The 14,171-nt window shown below is 37.1% G+C and overlaps 1 protein-coding gene across 2 annotated transcripts in view; it reads left to right on the forward strand.

Moving 5' to 3' along the window:
* The first annotated feature begins 940 nt into the window (after positions 1-940).
* LOC103460192 (integral membrane protein 2B) overlaps positions 941-14,171 on the forward strand; it is a 23,198-nt gene continuing 9,967 nt past the window's right edge. For both annotated transcript variants that reach the window (XM_008402262.2, XM_008402263.2), the window contains exon 1: positions 941-1,201. In XM_008402262.2, coding sequence (XP_008400484.1) covers positions 1,118-1,201 — 84 coding nt within the window. In that variant the 5' untranslated portion in view covers positions 941-1,117. The remainder of the gene's footprint in view (positions 1,202-14,171) is intronic.

The following is a 14,171-nucleotide window of genomic DNA, read 5'->3' on the forward strand; positions in this document are numbered from 1 at the left end:
AACAAAACTTTGTGAGAAATCGGTCTACGGCTCAATTTTATTATATGCGTAAACCAATAGTTTTTATCACGATGGTTTCAAATGTTGCTATTCGTCAAGCATGTCCTCGGTATATTTCAGTTTTATACAAAAATATATTGGCATTTTGAAATTAAAAGCAATTAAAGCCTCATATCAATCCTCAAATATTTATTGGATTACACTGCCATTATTATTATTATTATTATTATTATTATTATTATTATTATTATTAATTTCAGTACATTTAAAAAAATGCATATCATTTCCTTTTTAAAAAAAGAAAGAAAAATGACATACATCCATCCAGTAAGAACAAGACATTGTCTGAGTCAATAAATTCACGTTGCACTTTATATAATAATACTGTATTTCGACATGAACACGAATGAAACTAAAACGTTAAAGCTGACAGAAAAAACATCAATATGCTAATATTGGAACAAAACTGCTTTTTTTCCAACCTTTGTAATTCAGTTGAAGTTTCTCACTRTTGGCAGCTTGACATAAAAGTAGATTCTATTAAATAACTGGCGGATAAATATATGTATTTTTTTCTAAATAATTCTTTCACATTTTTAATTGCCAGAGTTAATTAATCTCTGTTTTAAATTAACCTACTTCGCAGCTTATGTTTTCCAAAAAAAAAACAACAAAAAAACTAAGCTGGAAATTATACGTTATAGGCATATATTTTTCCCTTTAACTTTAGGTTTTCTGTTTTTGTTCAGATTATGTTTACAATTTTCTATACTTTTTTGTTAGTGTACCATCAGTTGTCTTCCRGCAAACTTTAATTTAAAAATCTTCAACTGTATTTTGTTCTTTTAGTTTTAACTCAACAGTATTAAAAAAAAAAGAAAAAAAGAATAACGATCACCACAACTCGTTTTATTTTGGAAAGCCTAGCGGAAGTTGCGCAGTAGCTCCGTTGGCTACCTTGATGACCTCCGCGGCTTTGTTTTCACAACATACCAGACTTGGCCGAATAGGAAGTGCAACAACTTSACTTCGGAGCAACTTCTGATATCTTTTTGTCCTTTCAACCATTTTCTTTGTTGTTTTTCGCCTCTGGGAATCTGCCGCCGACGATTTCAGGATGGTGAAAGTGTCGTTTAATACCGCTTTGGCACAGAAAGACGTGAAGAAAGATGCTGAAACTCTGATCCCCGAGGACGAAACGGTGAGGTTGAAAATGGCTTTTTAAGCTGAACGGGGGGAGCAGAACGGAGAGAGCGAAAACTAAGCTGTTTTTAGCCTATTGGCGGTAGTCCAAAGCATTSCGAACTAGTCTATGTTAATGTGTAACTTGCCGTGTTTTAAAAAAATTTCGTATTTTGCATGACATTAAAAACGTTTAAAAATTCGGAACTCGGCGGACGTTACTTCCTAATTTGGCTTTTAGTGTTTTATTGGACTTAAACACCAACAGTCATTAAAGGCACATTTTATATAKTTGTAAGTTTTCGCTCCATTTTGTTTCGCTCCCCACTCTTTAGGTAGCCGAATTTGTTGCAAAACTGAAATACTGTTGTAATAATCTCTATGGGTGAAATATACGTCGGGCTTTAGTTGGATTCTTGTCAGTTTGAGACCGCGGCACGAGCGCAGTTGAGTTTCTTTTTCCTCTAGATCTGTTTGGGAATCGATTCTTAAATAACGCTTATAACTGTTGTTTTTAAAAACATAAATCATAAAACGAACAAATATAACAGTAAGGAATTAGTTTCACCCATCTTACCAAGTAGGTTTGGGTATTTATGTGTGTAATTTGGTTTAATATCGCGATACTGACGTATTGTAAATTGCGGAGTGACCTTATTTCACAAAAACCGTGTTGAACAAATAATTTACAGCGATTTAAAACTAGAAATCTGCAACACTCTTWATTGAGTTYATTTYAAATAGAAATATTGTCATTTTTAATGTAATCACTCCTCTTAAAAACCTACTTTTTTTTTTAGTTCTGCTTTATCCTAACAGCTCTGTTGCAGGGTTTCATGGAGACTTGAGGAGAATTAGATTTAGGTGCTTCTACTAAGCACATTGTTAAAAGAGATTGAACTTATAACTATATTGTTGGAAAGCTTTTAAAACTAGTTTTTTAAAATTATTATTTAACAATCGGAACACCAGTAGCATSTGTCCTTAACCCTTTTCTGAACAAAGGCCATCCAAGTGGGTTGATGTGTCTACAGACCCCAAAATAGTAGGAGTTCCTTAGTTTGATGTTTTGAATGAATAGGACAAATAATTTAGGTATTTGAGTTCTTATGTATTGGGCCTGCTTTGCTATCTTAACCATGTCAGCACTATAAAAGCAAACGGATAAACAGAGGAAGTCCCTGTCATCACATGAACACTCACTCTCTTGGACATCTCACTCTGTGTTTTGTTGGGCTATCTAATCTCCTGACAGTTTGAGAAGTGAACGCTTTCCTTTCTACAGCTGACGGAAAAACGTGAGCGTGTCAGCAGTAAAACCTGTGTTGTGAGTTCTGGACGGTTTCCTCTAGTGGGCTGATCACATTCACATGTGAGTGCAGCTCCCGAGTGTGACAGTTTCTCCCGAGGTGTTTATTTATTTATTTTTTCTCAGATTCGTGCATTTCACCTTCCAAAAAACACAGCGAGGAACGCCTTTGTGATGTAACGCTTGCAAAAGAGAAATGATTCAACCTTTCAGAGCAGAGCAGGTTCTGCTGATTTGTGTTAAATCTGCAGGGGTAAAGTTCATCACAATCGCTTTTTCTCAGCCAAGTTTCCACCCTGTTGTGAAACAAAGTTGTTGTTTTTTTCTTATTCAAGCAGAGGAAGTTTTAGCTCGTTGCGTGCAAGTCGAGAGAGAGAGAGAGAGAGAGAGAAAGAGAGAGAGAGAGAGAGCAAGAGCAGAGTCTCAGCTCTGTGCAGATAAACTGTTTGCTCGATTGCAAAATCGAATGTGTGCGTTTGGTACAAGTCGGAGATAAAGTGTGAGAGACGACACATTCTGCACTGTATGAAGGCGTTTTTCTAATCTAGGTTTCAACAACGTGGAATTCGTTTTCGATCTCGTTCTGTGTAACCCTTATCTCGACAAGTTTAATGTTTCCTGGTTTAGGGAACGGAGTGCGTTGCTAACACAGCAGGTTCTGGACTTGGTTTGGATTGTTTCACATTGAACTGGATAACATAAAAAGAAAAGSCTGGATCGGAAATGTGTAGCTTCTTGTTATCAGCCTAATCCAAATCCAAATGCAGTGGACTGTTTTTAAGGATATGATGTCAGTATTAATGTGATATAAAGTGACTGATATCTGTGCTGAGCCAAACTTTTAAAAAGGGGCAGTAGCTCAGGGCCCCAATTTTTGGGGATGGCCCGCAAATTTTTTTATTTTTTTTAAATGAATGCATATTTTGTAGACATTATACTTCATGGAGTCACACGTCCATATCGGGAGAGTTGTAAAAATATCTTGGGATATTTTTATGAATATAAAAGGTACTCAAGTGTTTTAAAATGTTGAAGCTATAATATATTTTGGGGGCTAGGAGGCAGACAACATGGAGCTAAGAGACGTAGTAAACCTTCCACCATCAGCTGGTATCATCGGTTCAAATCCAGTTGTGTGTAGTTTTATCTATTAATGTAGTGTAACTTGTCRGCCTTCTACAATAACAAATCTTTCTGGCCGATAAATTGTCCCAGAAATTATCGCAATAAACGATAATGTTGTTTTGAGACTGTTTTCAAATTATATAATGGTAATGGYATAAAAATGCAAGAATACATTCTGAAAGATCAATAAACTTTAAATTCTAATTAATATTTAACCCAGGAAGTGTAAGACATTTTAAATATCCAGAATAAATAAACAAAACAACAGAAAGTAAAATGAATTATGACGTCTCTGAARACCAAATTGTCCTTAACAACAAAAGGTCTRGTTGAGACCAAGGCACCATACTGAAGACTTTTCCCATCCAGTTTTGGGTAGAAAGAGGAAGAGAAAAATGATAAATTGTGCAAATAGAAAAGATTGTGCTCATTTAAATTTATTAAACAATTAAATGATTTATTGCTTATTGTGACAGCCCTTGTAATTTGCATTAGCAAAAATAATGTTTTTTTGTGTGTGTGTTTTTTTAGTGAACAGGGCACCAAATGGTTTCCAGCCCATTAGGTGCCCTGGATGTGATTTACACATCCAGGGTAAATCAGGCCCTCGATGTGTGAACTCTTTTTTTTGTTGACCGTTTATTTGAAACGGTTTTGTTAATTGTAGGGATACATTATGATTTTAAGTCTTTAACTGCTACTTAGAATGAAAWAAAAGTTTCTTTAAGCTCCTGAACAAACAGGGAGTTTAGAGTAAATATGACCGTGCTTCTGTCAGGTTTCACTTCCCACATAGCCAGATACTTAGAGGAGCTAATTAGTCGACCGACTCAGTCACAAACTTTGAACATGTAACAGCTCCAAAGAATCAGAACGTGTTCCATCATGTTAGGTGTTTCCCAGCAGTAATGAAAAGGCAGCAATGATCCCCCAGCAGAAGAACCTCCACACACACATTAATGCAGGAATTTYTGGGTCATGTTTAGGGCTGGATGATGTTGGTGTATGTAGCAGCAACTATAAGACTTRGAGCTAAATACACAAGTAGACAGYGTTAATTAGACCTGTCMCAATAAGACATTTTTCTGGACGATAAATCGTCCCAGTTCTTATTGAGATAAATGATGATATTGTCGTTTTGAGACCATTTTCAAGTTAATATATTGAAAATGGCAAAATAACACAAGGACTGATAAAGTTTCATTTTGTAAATTAACTGCAAGCTATGTTAATTATCCAGGCACACAACTGAAACCTTTAACAATATCAGTTATGATGTCTCTGTTTGTTTTTGGAACAATCATACGGAACATGAACTCTCAGGTCAGACGTGTATCAAACTACCGAGGGGAAAATTTAGATTTCCATCTAAAATATTTTCTCTCAACAAAGTTGCTCCTCTCCTTCCTCTCCTACATCCTTTCTACCACTTAGGCAGCAAGAGTTACTAGATATATGACTGGCATAGAACCTGATAGCTAAATATGCAAGTACCAAGCTAACATTACATATGTAACCGTCCAGACAGTTTCTTTCCATATGCTTGTTGTTTTCGGTACATTTTATGATAGAGAATAATTTTAAATATTGTGCCGCCCTGATCCCGGTTAATTATTTAGTTAAAACACACTTTAATATAATATCTAATTCTCAAAACAAGATGGCATTAGAACTGTGCCAGTTAGTTCACATAAATGAGTACCTCTCTATAATMATTTTCTTTAAGAGTAAAGAAATTATACCCTTGATGTTAAAAAGCAGTTTATTATTTAGATTTACAGATTAYSGTCTCTCTTTGTAATTTTTGTCTTTCCAATACAGCCAGAAGCTCTAGATTTTAATCTGTAATATAGCCTTGAATAACGGGTGGGAAATTATTGGGACCGTTCATATGTGAAATGTGGATGAATTTTATTTTATTGGGACAATGATAAACTCTACATAACAATATTTATATCAAACTTCTTGTTAACTTTTACTGTTTATCTCCACTACTTGTTTCATGAACGCAGCAATGGCAATATTAAATACACTGCTCAAAAAAATAAAGGGAACACTCAAATAACACATCCTAGATCTGAATGAATGAAATATAATTGCSAATAATTTCCATCTGTTGTCTATTCCATTTGCACAACAGCAGGTGAAATTGATCGTCAATCAGTGTTGCTTCCTAAGTGGACAGTTTGATTTCACAGAAGTTTGATATTGTGTTGTTTAAGTGTTCCCTTTATTTTTTTGAGCAGTRTAAATAAATGGAGCTAGTGGTGCAATAAAAATGACTAACAATACTTTTTACCGTCACTTCTCTCTGTATCTTAATAAATACTTCTAAATATGGAAATAATCAACACGTTTATCATCACAAATCTGCAGAATTTGATAAAAAAAATTGAATTTGCTTCTTGTTCCCTCAGTAGCGAAGGTGCTATTGCCTAGTAATGAGTCACTCCTTTAGTGGTGAAAATTAGTAGGACTGACGATGACGAAAGCTGCTGCAGCTAAAAACATGCTGGAGCTAAAAACATGCTGCAGGTTGATTTCTGTGGAAACGGCGGCTTTGTGTCTCCCACATGGAGACAATCATCGCCTTTCAGCGCGGGTGTACTGACATCCAACTTTACCTGAATGGAAATAGTTCCCGCGGCTCAGGAAGCCGCTCCGCTGGTTTAACTACGCACGCCGCTCCATTTTAATACTSAAGTATTAAAATGAATCCTCTCACCGGGTCAGTTATCTTTCACATCTCGAATGAAACCATGAAAATAATGATCGTTTTAGTCGTCTGTGTGGGAACCCAACCCTCCTGCGTTGCAACCAGAACCGTCCTCAACTCCACCTTGTTTCTGTGTCGCGAATCCTCTGAACTTGCAGGTGCAACAGAGGGGRCTTTCTCTTTCACTTTCTCTGAGTTTCCAGCGGCAGCGCGCAGGTGGCCATTTTCATCGCTTTCTCAGCTAATTTTAGGGGTTGGAAAATGGGCGGCAGGATCTGTCAGGTGACCAGCTGAGCTGGACTGGACTGATTAGTGTGATTGTCAAACCCTGTAACCAGAGTACCACAGTGTAAACTGTCTGATGAGCTGGTGTGGAGTGACTCAGAGTGGATAAACAGCGCTCACTAGTGAATTTTTAAACATTTTTCTCTCTTTTTCTGCCTGGTAAACTCCACTGTAGTCKCTCATTCATTAGCTTTTCTCTACAAACTGAAAAACCTCAACAAATGACCAGAAATGCTTTGGGTAAAATATTTAATATGGGACTATTGTTTTAGGGTGTTTTCACACCTGATAGGTATTTTCACACTGTATCAGGTATGTATTCACACCTGATAGTCAGTTCGATTGAGGCTGAAATTTCACTGGCGGAAACCACAAAGGAAAAGGCGACAGGAAGTAGTTGGAGTATGATGGCCTATCATGTTTTTTAATGACTTATTTCATGAACAAACTCATTACTTGTGATTTCTTATTTAATGGAAACACTGAAATTGTGAAATTGTACTGTTTGGCATTACCTGAATATTGACAAAGTTTTGCGCACATTTGTATGGAAACACAGCTGCTAAGTGCAGCTTCCTTCTTCACGGAACATAAACTAAAAAATTTTAGTTCGCTTTCTTGGAGTTCAATTGGGCGTTCACACCTTCCCAAATGAACTGACAAGCGTTCGATTGAAGCGGACCAAACAGGGCTGGTGTGAACGCACTCTTAGTTTCTAGTTGCCTTCAGGACAGTCTTTAGTAACACACATCCTCTRTGGTGTGTGTGATGTTCAGCCTTTCACAGACGCATGAGAAGTTTAACCAGAGGATTTCAGATCGAACATACTTACAGTGCAGGTTTTTGTCTAGTGGGTGCGTTCTGGATTAGACCTGTTGATAGCAGCTTTCCCCTTCAGACATGTCCTGCTTTCTTCTGTAAAGCTTTATTACATTGTAAGCAAATCCTTACATTTAGCTTCTAAAGATGTATTTGAATCAACATGTGAAGCTAAAGTTTTCAATAAACACGTGTGTTTTTTTGTTTGCAACCCTAACATGTTTCCTGTTAATTTGGCCTCTAACATCTCAAAGCAAGCTCTGTAAGTTCACTGTAATCATGACTGCTAGGAGTGAAGATGACTCTGTAGGGAAACCCCAGATAGAGGGGGAAGCTAATCCTCACCCAGATCAATTAAAAATCCCTTTGAAGGCAGTGGACTTTGCTCTTTGTGTTTTCCCAACTACCCAATGAATAAGCAGCTGAGTTTTCAGTCGGAACTTGATCTATGCCCAGTGTTGATTTRTAACAGAACTGCCATTATCTCCAGTTTGGTTATTTTAGTAGGTAGAAAAGMAGAGTTTGAGAGAGAAAATGACTTGGAGGATGTTTCCCAATAAGTGTCGCAGGCCTAAATTAATCTCTAGCTGGTTTATCTTGACGTTGACACGATGGCGCGCCAGAGCTTATCCCCTCACAGGTTCACACGTCACTCTGCGTGCTGCGCTGCCAGCTCCGTGCAGCAAAGGTCTCTGCTGAGCCGACTCCATGTTAGACGGCAGCAGCTGCAGTGATTTAGTCGGGAGGTGTAGCATTATCACCTTTTCCGACACGGATTCCTGAGGAAATACACTAAAATCTGGATGTGGGATACAAGAGTGTTATGGTTGCAGTTATTATGTTTAGATGCAAGAAGAAAAAAAAAGATAGAAATTTGGAGTAATCAAAACTTTTGACCACAATGGAGTTGACAKACGTTTTCTACAACACATAAAATATTGTTGTTTAAGATACTAAAACAAAAATCATTCAGATGGAGTTCTCAACACAGTATTTGAGAGAGTGCCCAATTAAAAAAAAAAAAAAATCTTAAATTTTTTTTGTTTCTAATCAAAGATGTGACTTTTCAAATGAAAAAAAAAATCACAAATAAATCTAGTATTTTGTAGATCTACAGTTAAGTTCCAGCTTAAGATACGCTGATAGAAAATTAAACTTGTCAGTGTATGCAAGCTATGTGAAAATAACATCAAAAACACAAAAACATTTTTCCCAATATTGTTGAACAGTTTGCAAAATTTGTCAAATCTATAGTTTTGTTTTTCTTCAGTAAAATTATAGTTCTGATTTAATCACAATTATAAGTAGCGCCGCACGATATATTGCCACTAACACTGGTATTAGCCGATATTAGTTGTTTTTAACATATCAGTATCTGTCCGATATGAACAACCGATTTTTATCTTCATCTTGTTCATCTATAAGATCGTTTTTTCCAAATGTTTCAAAATGGTAGAGAAATATGATATTGGTGAATATTGTTGTGGGCCTTAACAGCAATATTAATATCAGATATCGATATTGGTCCAACTTTTCATATCCCCAATTATTAATATATGAATAGATTGTTAATGGAAGCAAAAGAGCTTAAAAACTATAAATAATCCTTTGTGTAAAAAACTTTTAAAGCCTTTTTCTACCTTTGCCAGCTTATGTGAAGCGCAGTTGACATTTGAGAAAAGTTTCCCTTTTTTAAAGACGTGTATCAGATTGTTTTGTCTAAATTAGAACAGCTTATTTTAATTGAGGCTGATCCTGTGGTTTCCCCGCTGAGCGTAACGAGGACGAAACGTCTTGATAAAGCCTTCCTCGTGCCGTTGTAAAGTCCAAAGTGCAGCTGCATGTAAAACTTGCTRTTCTGTGGTTGTTGTTTTACTTCTTTCAGTTTGCGTTTGTTACGCCATGTCTAAAATGATGCATTCAATGGACGACCAAAAAACTAGTTGTTTTTTTTTTWAAACGCAGTSASTAAACATAGTTTTTAAAAATCTTAATCAACTATGCTAATGCTATAGTAAAGACACTGTAGTTTAAAAAAAACAGCAACCATTTCAACCCAGCTTGCGTTTTTTKGGGGGTTTTTTTGTAGAAAAACAAAACTTAAGTGTCTGAGCAATTTCACGATCTCTTCCGAACTTTTTCTAACCCTTCACATTGTAACCCGGCCTCGCCCATCGCCCTGCTAGAAACAATGACAGATGTTTGTTTTGATCTAGTTGTATGTAAAAAAGACACGTAAAATCTTGATGTTTTCCATACTTGTTGTTATTATCCTCACTCCTGTTGAGGTCAGATTGTTTTTAAAGAAACRGCTAAAAACCTGTGAGAAGCTGATTGTAGACCAGCTACCTGGGCMGATAGCCTGGATAATTTACTAGCTAACATCAGTTTGTTTTGCTGGTTTTACTGTACAAAAGCAGAACAGCAACTAAATATTTAGCATGATAAAAATTTGATAATTACTATAACTATAATTGCTGGGTCTCCACTGTGTTTTTTTTTTTTTTGCTCAAGTCTGTGTACAAAAATCAAAATAAATGTTAGAAATTGCCAAAGGGATTGTAAATTTTGATACATTTCATTATTATCAGCAACAGGAATAATTATTGCTTTTTCAGTTCCTGTTCTTTGTTTTCAGTTTTTTGTAGACTGAGAAACTATGATATTTTCCCGAAGGCAATAAAATCTCAACAGTCTCCTACACAACCCTCTACATTGCATCTTTGTAGTTTGTTGTTAGGTTTTTGGCTCATTTTAGCAACACAAATATTACAGGTTATCAGTTAAGAGGTTTTTCAGTAGCGCTGCACCGATCTCATGTCGTCATCTGTATCGATCCCGATAATGAAACAAATTCTAGATTGGGTATCGAGACGATGTGCCTGAACCATAAGGGCAGATCTAGTCCATCTAATTCTATACTTTGTGCTCTTAGCGGCGTCAGGCTGTATTATTTATTTAACATTAAGAATTCATAGTTTCATTTTGTGAAACTATGAGCCCTCAGTGGGCTCCCGACCCCACTGAGGGAAAAAGGGTGCAAGAAAATGGATGGATGGATGGATGGATGGATGGATGGATCATTTTGTGAACAATTAGAAAGAAGATTTGTTACAGTTTATGTTTTACTTATCTGACCATGGTAGTCGATCTGTTGTTTTTGTCAGTTTCAGTTTCTTTGTTGTTTATTTTACATTGCCTGTTTTAATTGCGACCTAATTGCATTGACTGAACAATTTAAATTTTGTTGCTGTTTGACCGAGCTTCTGAAGCTAGCTACATTTGTGATACTGTAAATTTATGTCTGTTTAAAAATGTTTTAAGTCAGTTCAGCACTGTTTTTCTGTATCGACCTTCGAAATTCAAATTCCCATTTGGTGGAGATCCTGTAAAAGATGTGAAAAAGAAGGAATGTTTTAGCTGGGTGTGCTGTTTGCCAGAAGGCTCATCATTAGTAAAAATAGTTAGTTATTGCGTTTTATGCGGGTGTTACAGTCAGCCTTCTCACCACATCATGAAACTGCTTGTGTAGGCAGTGGAGTTTCCTTCCCTGTGCCACTTCCTGTAAACTCAACTCATCTTCTGAGCCGTTTCATTCCCGTTCAGGAGGAGCTTTCTGGTCCACTGACCACTGCTACACCTTCACATAATGATACAAGTTTGGATTTCTGACCAAACATCTTGTTGGCTCCACATGAGGTTTTCCAGTCGTGCGCTCTCTGGTTATCATCTCAGGCATGTGGACTGCTTGAGAAGGATTACAGCTTAATCAAGCAGAGAGAGAGACTCAGCCACAGAGCTCTTTGGCTGCCTCCCACCGAGCGCCGCCAGCCCACTAAAACTCAAGAAGAGGGTGAGAGAGGGGCGGATTAAGCAGACAGGCAGGAACTGAGTTTGGCAGCGCTGGGGTCCAGACAGCGCAGGTTCACACGACCGCTTCCCTCTTTTACCGCTGCCTCTTAGCGCGACTTCATAAGCCGGGCATAATGGCGTCCTAATAACCACGCTGCTTCTTAATGCCGGCTCCCAGACTCCTTAAAGCTGGCCGTTTTCTTATGGAAGAGGAGGATTTAACTGTTTGTAAATCACTTAAACTAATCACACTGCGATTTGTGAAGCTAACTAACCCTCACGTGTGGTCTTAAGAGTCGGGGTCATTTGGGTCCCCTCAAGCTTCTTACTCTGTAAGCGGTTGGGGGCTCACTGACTCGCAAAGTTTTGTTTTTTTTTCATCTTGTTTGTTTTCAGGAACTGACAGTCCAACGGGACACCCCCCACAACCCTCATACTCTCCTGACCGTCGCGCTAAGAGAGCTAATAGCATTTATTGCATTTTAGTAATTTTCCAAGAAGACCTACTTTGGTTTTTTGGGAGTGTTCAAACCTTCTCCAGCATTTTCCTATGAAATTCTTGGTACCAACAAAGTACTGAACTAATCCTCTAACCAGTCCTTCTCAGTAGCAGCGTAACCTGCTGGCTGCTTGCAGAGTTGAGGGTTTAGAGTTTCATGTGTTTGTGTCGGTGCACTGAAATTAAAGCTGTTCTGGACACCGATACTCGGTGCCGTCGCCACAGAAACGCAACCCTTTGCTCAGTGGAAAAAAATGCTTGGAGCCACTTGGCTCTATTTCTATATAATATGGTCTTATTCGTAGATAGATAAACAGATAAACATGCCTTTAAAATAAATCCTTAGACTTTTTGTTAGATAAACATTTTATACATAAAGAATTTTTATATTTTAGTAGGAATTATGTAGAATTAATATAAAAATGTAAACATATTTTTCATGTTTATTTCATATGTATCTCTTGGCCTTTTTATTATGCTAATTAATTATTGATTTAAAATAGATTCAGACTGTTTTCTAGATCGATACTGTTCTATCTATATATAACAATGTTTGCAGACTTGCTAACGGCTCAGAATTTAGTTTATTGTCTCACAAGCCACAGTAAGATGTCTCCTTCAGTGCAAAAGAAAAAAAAAGTAACACTTTTGTCATTTCTTAACATTTAGTGGTTTTTTTAGAGTGTTGTAGAACTTCTTTATTTCAAGAAAACACAGGGAACTAGAAACTCATGCTGGTGCATTGAAYCCAATGCGTCAGCCCATGCATTCCTCCATCTGCTCCACTCAAATAGGCACTTCATTTTATCTAGAATTGTCTTACAGAAATGACAATGTTGACTTTGAGTTGTAAAAGTTAGAATTTATTCCCACATGGAGTAAATTGTGAAAAAGTTCAGGAAGCTGTTTATCTGTGAAATCAGTGTGGGCGGTGGAGGGTTAGGTAGTGTAGTTTGTTGAGTATTGATTAACAGAGCTGCTCATTTAACATTTTATTTGCATATCATTTTCAATGTACAGAGTTTACCCCAGTGTATGAAAAGCCTGGCGGCCCACCAGGTTTTACTTGCACCCCCTCCAGACTTTATTTTTTATGTTGGCTTTTTTAAGACTTTCTAGTCGGTGTTTAGGGATCGTTCATTATGTCAACCAATAACACATAATCATGTAGTGATATTTTCAAATTTCCTGTTTTTAACTGCAATACAAACTAACTAAAATCACTGTTAGTCGTAACATTTTTAAATATTAACTATTACAATAACTAGAATTCTTATGATGTTCTGACCATATTATAAACTCTTTGCCTTCTAAAATGTTTTATGTTGCTTTAAATAAGTGGCACCAAACCTTTGGCAAACTTAGTTTGAATGCATGGTACCTATAAGTAATTAGCCAACGCTAATAATAATTTGCGACATTTTGTGAAGCCCTAAATTCTTTCATTTTTCTCTTGTAGCAGAGTTTGTAAATGCAATAATAAAGAAAAAGAATAAAATCAGCCAATAATTGTAAGCTATTGTTCAAATGAAGTGTTTGCAAGAACTCTTTTTAAAACCTCTGTTTAGATAATCAAAGTCGAACAGAATGATTTTAAAATGGGAAATGAGAGTAGTTCATTATCCGCATGCATCACGTTAGAGCTCTATTCAAAACCACCAAATTAGGAATTTGATAATAATAGCAATCACTCTGATGAATACAAGCTCAACCAGACATTACTGAAAGTATCGAAGTACCAAACATGATCATCTCAGTGTGTGCTGTGTGAACATTATAACTTTACACTAGAGGTGTGCCAATCGATCGGCCACTGATCATAATCGGCCAATTTTTGTGAAAAGGTGTATGATCGGTGATCGCCGATCACGCTCTCTTGTTGCCGATCACACAAACTGATCACCTGCTTCTCATTTCTCAGCCTGCCTGTGCAGCTGGTCTCCTCTTTCCTTCACACTGCACAAACGCACAGCAACAAATCCTAAGCGATGTGGAATTATAACGCACTGAGTGAATGGGGACGTTTGCTTGTTGCAACGGAAAATTGAAGCACGTCAAAATGCATCAACACAACAAAGCTAATATGTCATATAAACAATGCCATACTAGACGGAGTTTGGCTACATTGAGGCTCACTGCAGTAAAAAAGACATATGGAGGATCAGATAGCAGGTAAAGCAGCGCACAGCTACAAACACTCATCCGGATTAGCATGACGGTCAGAAAGCTAAACAACCTGAAAAATTATTTAAGTCTTCAAGCTGTGATGTAAGACGCAGGTTCTGCTCTCGCTGTTGAACCGCTGCTACGTGCTACAGGTAGTAATATTTCACAGACGGAGCGCCGCTTCTGCTCCACCTGGTAGTGACTCTCATACCGAACCT

Source organism: Poecilia reticulata, unplaced genomic scaffold (assembly GCF_000633615.1).
Source record: "Poecilia reticulata strain Guanapo unplaced genomic scaffold, Guppy_female_1.0+MT scaffold_207, whole genome shotgun sequence".
Taxonomy (NCBI): Eukaryota; Metazoa; Chordata; class Actinopteri; order Cyprinodontiformes; family Poeciliidae; genus Poecilia; species Poecilia reticulata.